The sequence below is a fragment of the Cydia splendana genome, chromosome 18, assembly GCF_910591565.1.
Source record: "Cydia splendana chromosome 18, ilCydSple1.2, whole genome shotgun sequence".
In the NCBI taxonomy this organism is placed as follows: Eukaryota; Metazoa; Arthropoda; class Insecta; order Lepidoptera; family Tortricidae; genus Cydia; species Cydia splendana.
Genome location: NC_085977.1, coordinates 12,384,046 through 12,402,764, shown reverse-complemented (window position 1 = coordinate 12,402,764; position 18,719 = coordinate 12,384,046). Strand labels below are relative to the sequence as shown.

Genomic DNA, 18,719 nt, shown 5'->3' with positions numbered 1-18,719 from the left:
TTACTGACGGTTATTTTGGCCCAAAATTATTCAGGGATTCGAAGATAGTGTATGATTTTGTTCTACAAATGTACATGAAAATCCACGCTATCCGAATTTCTGTTAAGATTGTCGTTGATTTCGCGAGCTTTGTACAAAACCTGCAACGTGTGACCATAGTTTAATAGAGTTAAGATTGTCTGTGGTAGTCTAGCGCGGCAGTCTCAACATGGTATGGTACACATGCTAATAAAAACAATATCCAGAGACATCGGGTCTACGAAACTGGATATCTATGGTCACCAAGCATCTAAAAGACAAGGAGTATCTTAACATAATGTTTTGCGAAACTAAAATTACTAATATTTACACATTTTTGACGTTACGTAGACCTTACGTGTCTCTGGTTCTCCGTATGTGTAACGCTATGTAATACTCTAGCCCTCGTCTGTTATGGAACCGGCACCTTTGAGTCATAGACTAAATTATTTTTTGTTTACTTCTAAATGTTTAGTGTATAAATAGGTCTGTCGTTCGCCGTTCCATAGCAGATTCGTTGTTTTACCTGAATGTAAATGTTGATGTGTGGCACAAATTTCCGTTTCACCTTACCGGCGTAGGGAGCCAGCGAAACCGTTCTTATTTTTATTTAGTCGCGTTACGTCTTCATTTCGTAGTTTAGTTCTCGTTTTCGTCTTACTTATTTTCGGCCATTCATAAATGTCATAATACTAGATGTGTAATATGGATTCGAGTAATATGTTGTTTTGTGTTGTCCGCGATATTGTTTACGGGATGATTTGGCGATTGAACAAACTGAATCATTTCTTATAACAATAACTGTTTCAAGTTGTTTACATTCGAAAGCCTAAAATCTTTTAACGATTAAAATAATGTATTAAAATAAAATTCTCAATGGAAACATAATAAACTAGCTTTTTGTATATAATTTCTGTATTTCAACTACATAGTCATTGTCCAAAATATTAAAGTCATTTTAGGTGTTATCTTATGGGATTTGGAATTAGGTAATAGTGTTTGGGTTATCTTCCACGGAGCTGTACTTCAGTTTCTATCGTGTTATGAAATAAAATTGTAGATTTAATTTTTGCTTTTAAAATTTCTTTTATTATGCGTCACTAGAATGTTTTTTTTTTCCTTTTTATTTGATAACTTTGGATTGCTTTGCGAATGCTTCGTACTTAGAAAATTACTAATAAAATGTATTTGGTTACTCTTGATGTTTAGGTATTCACCATGACCGTACAAAATGTGAACTGTCAAAAAATTTAGAACGAGAGCCGATGTTAATATCTCATTATAATAAATCTGTTACCAAATTTAAAAAAATAATAGCGGTCTTTTTATGACACAGAGTTTATTTCTTTTCCTCTTGTAAATAAAAGAGAAAATCGAGAAAATACTTTTGTACCTGTTCGAGAGGTTCATTAGAGTGTAACTAAATAGTTTTTACGGAGCAAATTTATATGGGGCGGTGTCTACCGAAGCTTAGATGCTGTACTATCACGCTATACTAAGAGTGGTACGCACTCGCTAACAGGTGACAAGGACTATATCCCACTTCTGAAGTCATATATACGCTGCTGTGTGAGAATAATGTTCTTGGGACGAGATTTGTCTTTTCGCTTGTTATGAAATGTATTTCGTAAGGAGTGAGTCCAATCGTTGCCTGTAAGCGAGTGCTATATCAAATATCTAGTTGGAAAACTTCCATTAAAATCGGTCTTTGAAACCAAATTAGACCTTACGTACTTATGATTGAAAAAGAAATTAAGAGAATGGCATAATTAACGTTCGATCCGGTTTGGTTTGACGGGCTATTATAGTTACTGTAACATAGCGCGTAACAGCAACATTTTTACGTCTACCATCAGTTTTGACATTGACATATACGCTCACGTCTACGTAATTTACTTTCTATGCATCTCGCTCGTACTCGCATATGCGAGCAATAGTGCAAGAGAGATGTACAGAAAGTAAATTACGCAGACGTGAGCGTTATGTCAATGTTAAAACTGATGGTAGAGGCTCTTGTGTCCTAGTGTATTAACTACAAGATAATTATTGGTGGTAGCAAAAAGCCGTGATCAAAGTTTTATTGGCTCATAATTTTGTATTCCGGTTATGTTATGTAATTAACTGTTAGGTCCACAGACCTAGAGGGTTTAGGCGACGCAAGTGTTTCGTACTTTATACATAATAATTCTAGATTTGTGTACATTCAAATTGAATCCTTATAATTATACAGCAGTAAGTATAAATTCAAATAACTAACATATTCCCTATTTATTGAAAGGCGGGTACTTGCGTCTTGTAGTCGCTTTATAATGTGGTTAGTTAATAGCCAAATTGCTAGGTCTATGAGATCAGGAATAAAATTTTTGCTTCCATCAAAAATATACTTGTTTATCTTACCTGTCCCGATCCAATGTTCTAGGAAATATATTTATTTTAATTTTTTTAACATTTTTTCTTATGAAAAGGGTGGTAAACCGAGAATAACACAGTGCTATTTAGGTTAACATAACTTTTTTTTTTCTTGTGAATAAGACCAAATATTGGTTTCATCGGAATGAATGTTATGTCCATGATAACCAGGATTCCGTACCTTAATGTAAAAAAAAAACATTATTTACACAAAAACTAGATGCATTTGTAAATACGGCAAAGTACAATTATAGTCTTGTCTTGGGAAAGTTATTTCGGTTATTATGTACCAGAGTAATATTTTATTCTTTTTTTTTAGGTACGGAACCCTACACATGAACGAAGTTCACGTTTGATAGTTTTTCTTTCTATTTTAATTATAATTTGGCTTTCTGTCGAAAGTCTTACGGATTGTCTCGTTAGAACCTAGTAGACGCTTGATCAATAATAAAATATGTACCTACATTTACACGTTTATTTTGATTTTATCATACTGGCGTCCCTTATTTTTATTAATTTACTAGCGAACCGCCCCGGCCTCGTACGGGTTAACAAATTACGCATCAAAACCTTCCTCGGGAATCACTCTATTGACAGGTGAAAACCGCATGAAAATCCGTACAGTAGTTTTTCAGTTTATCGCGCACATACAAACAGACAGACATGGCGAAGGACTTTGTTTTATAAGTAGTACTGATGGGCAAAATTTGGTTGGGTAAAGTTTACAACAGCTACTTCCGAGCGGACGGTACATATGTACATATAGGTAAAGTTAAAACAAAAACACAACTGATCTATTCATAAAAGCATTTATTTAAATCATTTTTAGTTCATTTCCTGTATACTTGTTTTACCGGTCGGTATAGCTGCCTAGTGTGTCTGAGCACTACCATGCACTACCACACAATTTGTTTGCATTAGTTGGATGTAGGAAAGGATCCAAGAGTTTCAACACGATTCATTACAATTATAACCTTAATATAAAAAAACGGAACTCATGTAACGACAAAAAGTCGGATTTTTTAAGCTATTTAATTAATATACCACCTACAGTCAGATTAGAACTGATTAGCGCCTGGGCGCTACCCTATTTTAGCTACAGCTTAGTACGCTAGACACGAGTGCGCCGCGACAGTATCTCGCGTGCAAGATAGACAACCAGTATTTTTCTAATTGTATGAATTAGAATAGGACGGGTAATTATCCTCTATCTCTGTGTGTTCAGTATAACAAGACTGAAAGAGGTAGACGACCTTTTTGATTGTCATTAGCAGTGATCGTACATTTTCCGGCATTTTTGCAGCGAAGTATTATGTTAACGGAATTGGTATAAATAAATTCAACCCTAATGATTAATTAAGAAAGAAGAAAGAAAGAAAAATACATTTATTAATTAGCGTTAATTACGTTAATATTAACCTTAATTTACCATTTCAGTTGAAATTATCTATGCCAATTCCGTTAACACCCTCTGCTGCACCAAAAATGCTGGAAAATGTACGATCACTGGTCATTAGTTAGATATAAGTTGAAGCTTATAAAATAAGCGCCCTGACTCGGGGTACCTACTACAAAAACGCTGATAATCAGTTGCGATCAAAATAGTGTGTTACAGTTACTTACCGAAATTGTTCACTATTCTTTTTGGAAAAACTTAACATTCCACACATAGATATGTAGGCATAGGCAGCTATGACACAGAACATATAATAGGAACCGACTGCGGCAAATATTTCGTTAAATTCCAAATTCAGTTTGAAATTAAATATAGGTACCTAAAGTAAAGCGCTAAATATTTATAAAACATAAGTCGATCTGAATCTAGTTCTATCGATTACTCCACTATTGGCTATGTGCATTGATGATGTCTTCTAGCGGCCATGAGCCCGATTAGATATTTCTCATATTTCACAGTTTATACATAGATGTCAAACAGTAAGGTATGGACTTTTGCGCCAAAAAAAAGTTTACATTTTTGCAATGACGTGACGGACTAAGGGCCAGTTGCACCATAGACTAGGAATCCTCTAGACGGAGTTTAGAGCAATTATTTCATGCAACCGATGCTGCCAAAAATGCGGGGGTGCGCGGGACGAGGTTAGCGAGATCCCGTGCCGTGATTGGTCCGTTCAAACGACGAACGAGTTCACGGACGTCACACAAAGACACTTTTGACTCGAACATGGAGTAAATTTACCGTATGCGTGGCAGAGGGGGTAGCGCGACTATGCTCAGTCTAGAGGATGTTTTGTCTGTGAGTTGCACCAACCACATTTGACAGATTGATCAACGTCAGCCGGCGCGCCCCGACTATGAAACTTTCCATACATAAAAATTTAGCGAACTCTTTAACGATAGGAACAGTTTGGTGCAATCGACCCTAAGCCAATTTTTAAGCACTTCTCAGTCTCTGGCAGTGGCGTAGCTAGGCGTGGGCGAGTGGGCCGTCGCCCACGGCCTCGCGTCTCGCGCAAGGCCCCTTCGGGCACAGTGAAACAAAAAGGGCCTCGCAGATGCGATTTCGCCCACGGCTAGATTAGTTCACGCTATGCCACTGGTCTATGGTGCTGTAAATTAGGTAAAGCTGTAATGAACTGTGTTTGTTATGTTGTAATTATTGACCCTTGGTACACCTTACTGCATTGAGATAAGGTCCACTTTTGGCTGGTGGTGTTTTCAGCGTTTGTTAGCTTGTATGCAGCCGCTCTGCCCTACTTTTATGTTCTGTGCCGGCGATCTTCGTGCTACATCGTTCGTACACAATGTGTATAAATAATAATGACTAAAATTATATACATATGTAAAGCCTGACCAGGAATATATGATCACGCGCCATGTTGCGGAATTTCACTGGAACTAATTTTTTCATACTATTCTGACTTATTCTAACTTTCACCCTATACATGAGAATAACAGCGCCCTCTTGGCAATGATCGTATATTACTGGTCAGACTTTAATATAATTTAGGCGAAGATGAAAATAATTTACTATGCACATGATATATTTTTCTATAATAGTAGGTATATTTTGTTTCATTGGCCAAAAAGACGAGCATCTGTTTTTATACACAAGACATGAAGAACAGTCGTTCAAGAAAGTTATTTGGAATTGTAATTTGTAATGGTAAGCCATTCCAGAGTCCCGTTGTACAATGGCTCCTCTACACGATGGGCCTACGCCGGCCACTCCAAGGGACGCAGCAATGCGGTAGAATGAGATAGCAATATCACTTGCTCCCTCTAACGCATAAATGCGTCCCTTGGAGTGGCCGGCGTCGGCCCATCGTGTAGAGGAGCCATAAAAGGCACATAACCTGTAAACTGTTGAGAAACAAACAGAAATTGCAGGTTATTTTTTTATAAAACGTAATCCGAAATAAACGCCGTTGTTTGAAAGGACTTCCGCTTGTATACCAACTCGTTACTGACCTATATAAATTAAATTCACGTTTCCATACTATATGCATGGTCTTCTATTCCCAGAGTGACACGGGCCTACGTCACAATAACATTGCCACTTTATTTCAACATAACATGTTACATGGGTACATTATAGCTATGGTTAATAAGTTAAAATATTTCTTTATAATTTTATAATTTTCATTTATAATGTATTTTATCTTAAATTTTACAATAACACGTCATTTTTAATTATTCGTTAGCAATATCTTCCGATTCACGAAAGAAATTTCAGACGTTCGGGTAATTCTGTTTACATTACTGGCAACACAGGATAAGCGCTGTCACATTTGACAATTCGGATCTAGATAACTTCATGCCCTGACCGTCATCCTTGTCGAACGCGTGTTAATTGTTATTTCCTTCTCGCTCAGTGTCAGCAGTCGCAGTGTTTTCCAAACTTTTCACGTCGTAAGCTTGGTAATTAATGTGTAACTGTGAATTAGTTTTTTAAACGTTTGTCTTGTATAGATAAATAAAGTTTAATTTAATACATTAGATTTGTTTTATTTTACTATGTTTCTACATGAATAACTTAAAATTAATGCCGTTAAAATAATTTTCACCGTTGGTTAAAACTCTCCCACATTTTAAAGTTTGAGAACCTGTAAACAGCATGATGACGTAGGCCCGTGTCAGTTAGGTCATACGCGAATCTCGGAATAGAGTACCAGGCGGAGTATATTATTATACCATGACTATATGCATATAAGAATTAAAGTGAACTAACTTTTTTTTTACTTTGTATTTGGGTGTTTTTTAATTGGTTAATAGTGTTATAATTGTTTCAGGAAATGCTGCAAAGACCGGCATTGGTACACTCATGTGTATAAAAACTGACACAAATACCAACATGTTAGAACATACTGAGATAACACATCAAGATGTCCGTTTGATTTTATTCGCCATAAACGCTTACAGTATCTATCCAACAGATATGAAAGGCGGACCTACACCGAATGAGCTGCCTCGCGAGGAAAACGTCGAAGCAGCTAGGTCTGGATGGCTATCGCGAAAATAGATAGACATTTGGAAATTTTATGTCAATCTCTTGCGTTACACAATTTTAGTATGTTCCTGGGAACCCCCTTAAAAAGACGCACTTCGCCCGAGGCATCATGACATGAGTCATGACTACGCGTGCGTACGCCTTGGGCGAGGCATGTCTTCACAGACCGAGTTGTTGTGCGCGGCAATTTCCTACCGAGGCAGCTCGTTCTGTGACCTAACCTACCTATTGAGCGTCTAGCTACTTGCTACTAGCTCCATAATAATTTACCTACGCCAACTGTTGGTAGCTGTAGGCCAAAATAAGTTGGTTCTGTAAACTTAGGTTATTTAAGTTATTTTAGCTGTACCTACGGGTTGGCATTGGCATTGCCCAATCGTAAAAAAAACTAAAACAAAAATTTATAAAATTATGACATTCGCACCTTCTGCAATTTCAGCATTTTACAATATTGAAAACTGTTCATATTGACGGCACTAACTGTTGCTAAGAATCAATTGATAAATTTAAGAATCAACTGATCTGATCGCACCTCTGAACAGATCGGTAACATCATTCAATTCGTTACCTAACTACGGGTGCTCGAAATCGTATCCTTCGTGACAATGCAAGCATAATTTTCCTTGTAAGAATGAATTAGAAAAGGTTTCAAAAAGGGACCTCTTAAAACACTTATGTAGGAAAGATCACCGATATGTCCATCGTAAAAACGTGGTTCAGAATTAAATACATATCGTAATTTGTATTGTTTTATTAAATTGCACGATCTATATGATCAAATGAAATTATCTGACTTGTACCTCCGCGCGGTTATACGCAACATTCTCGAATATATATTTTCATTAATTCATAGGCAGGTTCACACAAAACGAACTACCTCGCGCGGCAATTTATTCGTGGCCCATCTATGCATGAGAACCCTCCTTTATCACCATCTTGTTATTATTAAGTGGCGCTTATAGAGGAAAAATATTACATAATTATGTTCTTGGTATATTCTCAAAATATTGCATCAGTGTACCTATATGTATATTCCCTCTTAGTTTATCGTACATGTTCTTGGAAACAGCTGTTCTTCCTATTTTGCTCTTACGAAATTAAACCGATTTCAAGCTTAATAAAATAAATCCTAATAAATGCTAGATTTTTCAAATCTTGAACATATCCGGTACACAACGAACGTATAACCATAGCAGGGTACAAGTCAAATAATCCAGCAATACGATTACAATAAAATAATTCCACTACCCTACCTAATCTAATAGCTGAAACTTAATAATAAAACAAAACTTCAACAAGTCTGACATTACAATTCGATTAGTCTCACAGACAAGTCAACATTTAAATTTAATAAAAAAATCAAATAAATATTATCCCTCAAGTATAACTAAGAGTGTGGGATAGGCAATCTTGGATTGCATTACAACCTAATGTACAACTATATTTACAAGGGTGAGCTGAGAAGGAATTTAACTTACGATTTACAATTTACATTCTTCTATACAATTTAAATCTCATTTCTATTGCTATCTAGAACTTTCATTCTTAACCCAGCCGATGGCCATATGCCACGAGAATGTGAGCTCTATGGGGTAAGATATAAATAGTATATTCGCTAACATCGACTGGGCCGTGACCTGTCTACCCTATCTGGAGCTTTGTTGTGAAATTGACATTCATTCTTCATATTTCTAACACATCAGGTTTATAAATATTGCACTTTTTGTGTTTAGGCGTTCAGACTAATATAACACTTTAAACTCTCGAGTTTTGCCCCATATTTAATTACAAAAACGGGTCTACCGCGATATAGTTTCATTGGTGCAACTCAGCTGAAACGTCGGAATTTAAGGTAAAAACAATGAAATTATATCTCGGTAGACCCGTTTGTGTAATTAAATATGTACAGACTAATGTAAAAATAACTTATGGATAAGACCATCACATTTTGTATGCAGCTGTATTCAATATTCAAGTTACAAAACTTCTTTCATATTCATACACAATATTACGCTCTTACAAGCCTTTGAAGCCGATGACATATAATATATGTCTTGCCATATTATGGCAAGACATGCACATTTATTTTAACTATTATGTGGTAAACCATAATGATAAGCATAACATAAGGTTTTGTTATGTCCATTCATCACGTACGCAAGGGTCCAAATGTTCTTCTCCCTAATTGGTTACGGATGGAAACCTGTTCATAGTTAAAATTATTTATAAGTTACAATTTATACCTAACATCACAAAGCTCCAGTGCACACTTTACCAACAAACACTCTAAAATGGAATAATCAGAGAACAGTCTGCGTATTACGCCGCCCAAGGCCCGCCAAAGGTTCATCCGAGAAATGCTTCTATTGTATATTTGTATTTTACAACTTTGTACAAAGGTATTTTTAAAGATTAACAGTACTATGAGAGGTGACTAAATAGGTCACACTGAAAAACTTTTATTATATCGGATCAACCCCCAAATCGCGACCAATATTGACTTTTCCAGGTCGTTGCTTTTCTGTAGAAAACATCGTTACAAACAACTATAGTTTTTCGCGGTTGGCCCTATAGTAAGAGTTGTTGAGTATTGAGTATGATCTCTCCGAGTACTGTCAGCCTTCAGAAAATGATTCTGTAAAGTTTTCAAAATTTCAAAATGTTACACAAAGGAATTATGAAATTAAAGTAATTCGTTGCTCAACAGTTCAAGTCAAATGTATGAAATATTATCAAATTATTATTTAATTCTATTTCATTCTAAATGCAACAACGTTCCTCTCAAGGAACCTAGACAAATGTCTACAGAAAAGCTGAAGGGTAATTAATTATTATACTTTAACTAACTAAGAGGAAATCATTTAAAATTACAATTCCGCTAGGGACTAATATTACAGTTGACATTTGAGATAGAAGAGTCCATGGTCTAATAAAACATGGTCTTCTATTCCCAGAGTGACACAGGCCTACGTCACAATAACATGGCCGCTATATATAGCGCTATCGCATATTATCATATAGCGCTGTCGCATGATGACGTAGGCTTGTGTCAGTTAGGTGACCTAGAAAAGACGGGAATAGAGTACCAGGCGGAGTATATTATTATACCATGGAAGAGTCATATTATATAAATTGTTTCCTTTGTGTAAACAGTTTTAAAAGCTATTGAACGTTAGTTTACTACATAACTTTTGTCATTGAATCATTTTAACGAAGTGCGCAACATCACGAGTCAAATGACCGGTTCACTCCATTTGCTAAAACGGCTCCCGAAATCTGGACGTGAACGGCTCCAACGGAGCTTTTCTACAGGCGAAGCGAGGCTAATTTTTTAATGTCATACTATCAGCAGTTATAAAGACTGTTTAAGAATAGACTGCATGTATCCAGCTCCCCTCGCCTCGTCGGCGGAAAAGAACCTCAAGGGTCAGAGTGGCCATGCATCAATGAAGCTGGGCCTTGGCGGATCCTAGACGCCTATTCTTAAAGGACTAGTCGACGAGGTCGATGCGCTCGAACCTGCGGTGCGCGCGCGCCTCGCCGTTGCTGGCGCGCGCCGGGCGCGCCCACGTGTTGACGCAGCCGTCCGCGCACGCCGTCACCAGGTACTCCGCGCGGAACTGCAGCGCCGTCAGCCGCTCGTGCGCGATCTTCTTGCACACGAGCGGCTCCAGCACGGGGCACTCGTCGAACCGCGGGCACGACGGCGTGCCTATGAGCTTCACGGGGTCGCACGAGTCGGGCGCGCCGGCGGATTTCCCGCGCATCGCCACCGTGTTCGACGCGGACTTCTGCTCGGGTTTCGACGTCAGACTGAAGTTCCGCCGGTGCTCCGAGCGTCGCTCGCCGAAGGAGAACCCGGCCAACCGCTGCGTCAAAGAATTCACCCCTATCGCCGTCTCCTCCTTGGCTTTGCCGACGCTTATGTTCAGAGTGGACACGTTGTTGACCTTCGTCGTTTTGGATTTGGCGCCGGACGGCTCGCCGGCGGCGTTGCTCAGCTCGGCGTGCTTGTGGCCGATCTTGTTGGTCTTGGCGCACTTGGCGGGCGGCTTGCCGGGCACGCCGTTGGGCGACAGCGCGGGCGCGGGCGCGCCGGGCGACAGGTGCGCGGAGGCGCGCGCGCGCACGGGCGGCCGCAGCACGTCCTCCGTCAGGTCCCACAGGCACAGCTGCGTGTCCTGCGATACACTTCCTAACCTATAGCACTGCACGTCACTCTTCTGTCTCTCCTCCTCGGGCTCCTCGCTCTCCGGGTCGGTGAAGCTGACGACGTACGGGTCGAACGCGACGACGGACACCCACGAGCGGTGGCCCTGCCCGCGCGCGACCACCCGCCGCTCGCTGAACGACCAGACCGTGACCAGGTCGTCCTCCCCCCCGACCACGACGTACTTGCCGTCGGGCGACCAGCATACGCATAAAAAACCTCCGAAGTACGACCTCGCCCTCCCGATTAGCTCCATAGTATCGTAGTGGAATACTCTGAGGAAGCCGTCTTGGGAGACGACGGCTAAGTTCGTTCCGCACGGCGAGAACGCGAACTCGTTTATGCAGCTGCCTTCGGCGCCGATCACCCACCTGTACAGCGGATTCCTCGTTGATTTAGTTCTACATGTGTGTATTGAGTACCCATCCCCCTGCTTAAATAGCTGATAATGCGGCGCCGTAGTTCCACAAGTTAACTCCTCGTTGTAAACATACAGTTGCCCGGAGGCGTGGGCCGTTATGAACAGGTTGCTAGAGCCGGGGACCCATTTGATACACGTCACCCGGGTTTTATCGATCAGTCTCTGGAATAGAATGCAAATAGTTTAATTAGCATTGAATGGGATTTGATAATCTGACATTTGCATAAAATGAACCGTAAGGAAAAGGCCACCCAGAGGCACGCGTAGCCGGAAATTAATAAAACTACAATTAGCAACAGAAATAGCTGAGCGGACGAGGGGTTTAAAAATTATCTTGGCATGACTTTATAGTTAAAAGAACTTTATCGAAAAATGAGTAAGGGGTCATCCATTAATTACGTCACACGAATTTCTAGGTTTTTTGACCCCTCCCCCCCCCTTGTCACATTTGGTCACATTTGGCAAACCCCTCCCCCCTAGTGTGACGTCACATTTTTTCTACGAAATCGCCAAATCGAATTAAGTAAGTACCTAAGTATTATTAATATTTTATCAAAATATTTTTGACGATATAAATATTAGTCATTTTATAAACCAAAACTGCTTAGGAAAGAAAATTAAAAGAATAAAAACGATTATCGTTTTAAAAACTTGTTATTTAAATGTACAGCGAATAAAATAATTTAAAAAAAAATTCGGTTACTGATGAAGTTAAAGTGACGTCACAAAGTTTGTGTCTCCCCCCTCCCCCATGTCACAATATGTCACATTTTCTTGACCCCCTCCCTCCCCCTAAACGTGTGACGTAATTAATGGATGACCCCTAAAGATAATTTTGAACGAGTTGCTTGCTTAGCACTTTCTGCTGCTGATTATACTAAAATGAAATGTACTAAAAAGACTAAAACTTGTTTCTAGTTTGCGAGAAGATCAAACTCTAAACAACATTCTAAACTCGATTTCACACGAAAACGGATATTTCAGCAATTCACTACTTGCCCTTATCCTGTACAATTGTACATTATTAATTTAGTGATGGGTGTAATTAATAAAGAAGAAACTCGAAACAAATCAAGAGATATGGACAGAGATAAATGTTATTACTGAACACAATTGATTATTGGAGTGTATCAGATAAGATATTGAAATACTGATAATGATGAGGCAAGGCGCCAATATGAATATTGGGATGACAAAAATACGAAATGAAACTCAAGTAATTAATAGGGTAAATAATATGTATACAATCACTATTTTATTTATAGGCATAGCTATTTTTCGTAATATAATGTACAGTTAACTGTAAAAATGTGGGTGCACACATCATATAGGTACTCTAAAATATGTCCCATAGCTCTTATTTGAGTAAGTTATATGCACCCATATTTTTACACTTGAGTGTACTAAGCCATGTTCCCAAATACCATGGAAAAATACATGCTTGAAATTAGATATGGTAGATATCATATCAGTCATTTTGGAACTGATATTACAAAAACAACAGCAAGCTCATGTTATTTACAGGCACACTACAAATTTTATATGTATCTGAATTTGAACCAATTAGGTCACACAGAACTAGCCACCTCGCGAGAAAATTGCCACACTGAACACAAAAGCATGAGCTGTAATGCCTCAAGCAAGACAAGCTTGGTCTTCACTTCACAGACCAAACTGCCTCGCGAGGCGACTCTTCTATGTGGTCAGTGGTCACTCAATGATGGGGCAAGTGGGCCCTACAACAGTTGAAGCCCCTCTAGTTCCTGCTATCCAATTTATCTGGGTTTGTACTAAAATTCAATTGAGCAGATAGGGTAGCAAATGTATAGTTAGTTTTTTTTGCATTAGTAAAAGACTACGCGATCTTGACGTGTCTTTTAATTGAAAAACGATTTTTAAAAATCAGTAACTATTACTTATGAAAGCAAAAGAATGTAAATAATCGTATATGATTCATAATTGATTACATATTTGCCGTGACTTATTTTTCAAAAGTGTTTGTCAATAAAAAGACGCAAAATGAAATGAAATATATTTATTAATAACAATTGTTACATGTTGAGGTGTACTTGCTTCGGCATCGGCAGTACCTACATATATTAAAATTGGAACAATCCATGTCAAGGTAGGTACAATATTGAGAATTAAATAGTGTATAAATATTTTTAATTTCGATTATTATATCAGCCAATAAATAACTAACGAATAGAATTTACCTTTTTTCTAATGCTAAAAAAACGAACTATAAAATAACATTTAATTGAGCAGGTTTGGTAGCAAATATAGAGTAAATAATAAAACCACAATCTTACCTCTTCGTTATACAATTTACTTAATTCTTTCTTGATAGGATCTATGAGCTGTATCTGTCCAGTGCTGAAGCCAATGACCAGCGCCACACTGTCCGGAGCCATCGTAACTGTGTTGAAGTCGTGGCAAGTGGGGTTTGTGCCTTTGTACATCTTCTTGTCCACTGGTTTTGTCAGATCAGCTGCCTGAAATGCCAATTGGTGGGTGTAACTTTTGTTAGTAAATATTCATTTCAATATCTACTTTTTAGGGAGTACACAGGTGCACAATGCCTCGGGCGAGGGTGTGTGCACAAACCAAGCTGTTTCCCACTGAAATTGCCTCATAAGGTATCTTGTTCTGTGCCTGCCTAAAGTGGCTAATGCACAATATGATCACACTGCCTAATCACATTGCTTAGGGTGGTATTCCACCCGTCCAATGTCATTGCGTCTCACTCTCTCATTAAAGCAAACTGTGAGATACAATACACATTTGACAATGATATTGGACTGGTTGAGGAGAATAGTATGGGATGCTGCCGGGACAGTAACCTGCAGCTCCGACTTCAGGGAATAGGGCTGAATGAATGCGACACGCGATCGACAGCCCGCCTGCTTCCGGCCGGGCGTCCCTACACTACATCTACATCTGGACAGATGGAATACCACCCTTAGTGAAGTATGTGCTGTACAAGGCTAAATAAAACCAAGCTGGTAATAACAAGGCAACCTAGAGGATTAAATTAAGCTGGGTATTTAAACATAACCTGCAATAAAGTTGTAAATCTAGTTTATTGCATTGAATTTCAGCACTAGTTTTTTTTTACTTAACTAAGGGACACTAAACAGTCCTAATAAAAAATTACTATAGTAAGCATTAGTTTCTGATTCCTAACGAATATCAAGTGTGGTTAGTGAGGTTCAAGAGTCATTAATAGATTTATGAACCATCTATACAAATAGCCCACAATTCTTATCTGAAATTGAAAATTGTTAACTAACTTATGTTATTTCACTGTATCTCTACAAACAGTAGAACATAAATCTATTTATCTAATACCTTTAAACGAGCAATTCTTGTTTATTTATTTTGACGACCGGTCTGGCCTAGTGGGTAGTGACCCTGCCTGTGAAGCCGATGGTCCTGGGTTCGAATCCCAGTAAGGGCATTTATTTATTTGTGTGATGACATAGATATTTGTTCCTGAGTCATGGTTGTTTTCTATGTATTTAAGTATTTATATATTATATATATCGTCGTCTGAGTACCCACAACACAAGCCTTCTTGAGCTTACTGTGGGACTTAGTCAATCTGTGTAAGAATGTCCTATAATATTTATTTATTTATTTATTTATTTATATATATATATTTCGGGGATCTCGGAAACGGCTCTAACAATTTCAATCAAATTTGCTATATGAGGGTTTTCGGGGCTGATAAATCGATCTAGCTAGGTCGTATCTCTGGGAAAACGCGCATCTTTGAGTTTTTATATGTATTCCGGGCAAAGCTCGGTCTTTCAGATATTAGAAACAAATTCAAATAACATTATTAACATTAGGCTTCTAAAAAATTAGAAAATCTTGTCATATCTAATATATGGCTGCATCTTATGCTCATAAACAGCAAATGTAATAACTATTTTTGAGAGAAGACTAAACACAACTGGCAAAAGTGTAAATGGAGTTGTAGGAATGATAACACTTCTGTGGAATTGCATTCTCTCATATATCATAAACTTGACAACTATATATCAATTTCCAATATGAGAAGACAATGCACCTTCAAATTCTAACAAGAAATTCACTGCTAACGCTTAAAAAGGTAAACACTTTGTATAGAAGCTAGTGTATTTGCTCGGAACACATAAAACACCCACTCACCTTCTTAACTCCTCTGTACACATATACATAGAGCTCCTTGCCGTGATTGAAGCATATCCTGTCGTCCGACGGCGGCCCGTCCGAGCCCGGAGCGGCGCCCGGGCCCGGCGGCAGCGACACCAGCGACACGCGCACGTGAGAGGAGCCCGATCCGCTCGTGTACCCGACCCGGTTGGGCCGCGAGTACTCCGACAGCGTCATCAGGCGGTACGTGCCCTCCCGCGTCACGAACTGCGTCTTCACGTCATCCTTCCCGCCGGAGTCCGACTGCACGGCCATATTATCATAGTAATATCCTGTTATTATTCATAAACTTCACCAGAAGCCCCGATTAAAAGTGACAGCTCGGCCGACGGATGTACGGGAACGCGCGGCAGCAACGCATGCTGCCGCATGCACCGATGACGACTATACTCATTTGACTACGACTAATTGTGAATTAAATTGTTTATTTATAAGTATAAAACGTAGAATTCAATATTTCTCTTGCATTCAACATAAAAAGTCAGCTGCGGGGTTTCCACACTATTGACGGAGACTTACCGGGAGAATTCTGATAAATTCACGTTACGCTGATATATAAAACATGACGATATTTTTTAAACGTTAAAGAATTTTCGAAAATTTAGAGTATATGATAAGCTTTTATTTCAATTAGCTGTTAGAAATGCATTATAGAAAGCTTTTACTAATAAATGTGTTTCATTTCACTTATCCCAACAAGTAAAATATTTCAAGCAAGTTGTGAAAATTATCATACATCTGGCAATAACAGTCATGTGTCAAACGTGACGGTTCGTAAGTTTTGTTTATGGTTTAACTTTTTTCAAGTGCATTAAAAGGGCTATGGCTTCCTTTTAACATCCGCATTCAAAATAGTCTATGAGTCAACATCATCGAAACTGCCTAACGAGGCGCAAAATTAGATATTAGTTTCTAATTTTAGAAAACCTAACTGGTAGAATTTGGTAGTTTAAATAACTGGCAATTGTAATAAAGTGTAACATAAAAATAAATATTTTTTTTAAATACAGTTTTATTATTTTACATTAATACTTAAAGTAAAATGATTCATTTACGCTTCTGGGGTATTTGGAAGTTCAATAGCAACATCATCAGCTTTTACCCCAATTTCTTTATCTGTTTGTACTGATGTCTTGCTGGTTTCAGGCTCTTCTTTACCTTCCAAAAACTTGTCCCATTTGTCAACTCTTTTACTCAAATCAGCATCAGTTTCTGCAATCCGGTATTTAGTTCTTCCATCCCATATTTCAGCTGTGATTTGCCTTTTACCAAACCACCTCCCATTCACTAAAGCAACAACAGCATCTGCATGTTCTGGCTCTTTCATTGTGATCTGTGCTACTCCTTCTGGATGCCGGTCATAGATGACCACTTTACGGACCTCACCACACTTAGCTGCCTCCTCTCGTAAGTCCTGCTGATAGTCCAATATTAATTGAACATCCTTATCAAAGTCAGAGGGATGAAAGAGGTTTTTAATGATAACAACACGCTCGTGCTTAGATCTCTCTCCAACAAACTTCTCAGGCCGCCAGTCAAATAGTTTCTGCTGCATTTTCTTTAGTTTTTCCAGCTCTTTTTTCTTCTTCTTTTTAGGTTTTAGTGCTGGGTTGTACTCTCCTTTAAGTTGGAAATGTGCTCTTTCTACTTTTACTGTATTTCCTTTGAAATCACTCCCATCAAGTAACTTCAGTGCTAAATCAACTGATTCTATCTTTATGTAAGTACATAGAGCATCACCCTTGAAGCAATTTTGTTCTTTATCCATGTAAAGTTTGACTTTCATTTTTTGGGACTGTGAGTCTCGCTCAACAAGGCCACATTTTTGCATAAAATTCACAAATTCTTCTTCAGTTAAGTCTAAAGGAAGATTTGAGACATACACCTTTGTGTTATTCTCATCTGTAGCATCAAACCACTGGGGATCATTTTTTCTTTTAACACCACCAGTTTGTTCTTTTGGTAACTTTTCTTTTTCTTTATTTTTACTTTCTTCATCCTCTTTGGAGGTGTTATCAATGAAACCATAGGACATTTGGTAGTGTGCTAGAAAGTCCTCATCAACCTTAGGTAACCATGCTTTTTTTTCTTCATCCCAAAAAGACTTGGAGCCATCGGCATCAGTATAAATGTGTGTATCATTTTCATAACTGTAAACCCTGCCTGGTACTTCAGAGCCTGGTTTTGGAGTCCAAGAATTAGTTTTTTGGTCCCATGTGTACTTTACTTGTGTGGTGGGATCTGTATAAATGGCCTCTTCCCCTTCGTACGTTATGTATGGGGCATAGTCGCCCCAGGATGAGTTGTCACTTGATTCAGATTTTGCATCCTCTTTGAGTTCTTTTTTATCCTTATCTTCATGATCGGTATCTTGTTTTTCAGCCAACTCAACTTTTGACTTACTTTCGGTATTCTTAATACCAGGTGAAGGTAAAACTTTTCGATTGTTCGTTGTGGAAGGTTCATTTCCAGAATGTAATACGTTTTCACCCTTGTCTTTACAATCCTTTTCTTCTACATTACTTACGGAAGGCTGAAGTTCCTGAAGATGCTGATCTTCAGCCTGTTTTTTTGCCTGTTCTTCTTCTTCGGTCAATTTCTGAACCGTTTCAGTAGAGAGTTTGATAACAAACCCTGACTTTGCACTCTTTGACATTGTTGAATCTTTTTCATCGGTGATTGTTTTAGCGTACGTATTCTAAAGTATGCAATAATACACAAATAAATGATTCTTATGTGACGATACGAAATAACAAAATCGTACATAAAATAAATTAGGTTATGTACCTGTCAACTTGATAGTAAACTAAACAGCTAAGAAAATATTTATACCATGAAGCACTCGTCACTCGTCGCTCCACAAACTGTACACAATCAAGGGGGGGCAACTTAGGGCGGGTTGCACCAAACCACCTGCTAACGTAAGCACGGTTCGCTAAATTTTAACGCTGACGTGGGGGTCTTAACGATTGCTAAATAAAATGCGTTGCACC

The 18,719-nt window shown here is 38.5% G+C and overlaps 2 protein-coding genes across 2 annotated transcripts; both read right to left on the bottom strand.

Annotated features, from left to right (window-relative positions):
- Positions 1 to 8,964: 8,964 nt before the first annotated feature.
- Positions 8,965 to 16,576, bottom strand: LOC134799102 (WD repeat-containing protein 20). Its single transcript, XM_063771496.1, has 3 exons — positions 15,703 to 16,576; positions 13,839 to 14,021; positions 8,965 to 11,688 (listed from the first exon to the last, which is right to left on the bottom strand). The coding sequence occupies exons 1-3, from the start codon at positions 15,979 to 15,981 to the stop codon at positions 10,387 to 10,389; spliced, it is 1,764 nt and encodes a 587-aa protein (XP_063627566.1). The 5' UTR covers positions 15,982 to 16,576; the 3' UTR covers positions 8,965 to 10,386.
- Positions 16,577 to 16,720: 144 nt separating this feature from the next.
- Positions 16,721 to 18,514, bottom strand: LOC134799106 (17S U2 SnRNP complex component HTATSF1). The gene has a single exon (XM_063771501.1). It carries the CDS (start codon positions 18,380 to 18,382, stop codon positions 16,778 to 16,780), a length of 1,605 nt encoding a protein of 534 aa, XP_063627571.1. The 5' UTR covers positions 18,383 to 18,514; the 3' UTR covers positions 16,721 to 16,777.
- Positions 18,515 to 18,719: the final 205 nt, after the last annotated feature.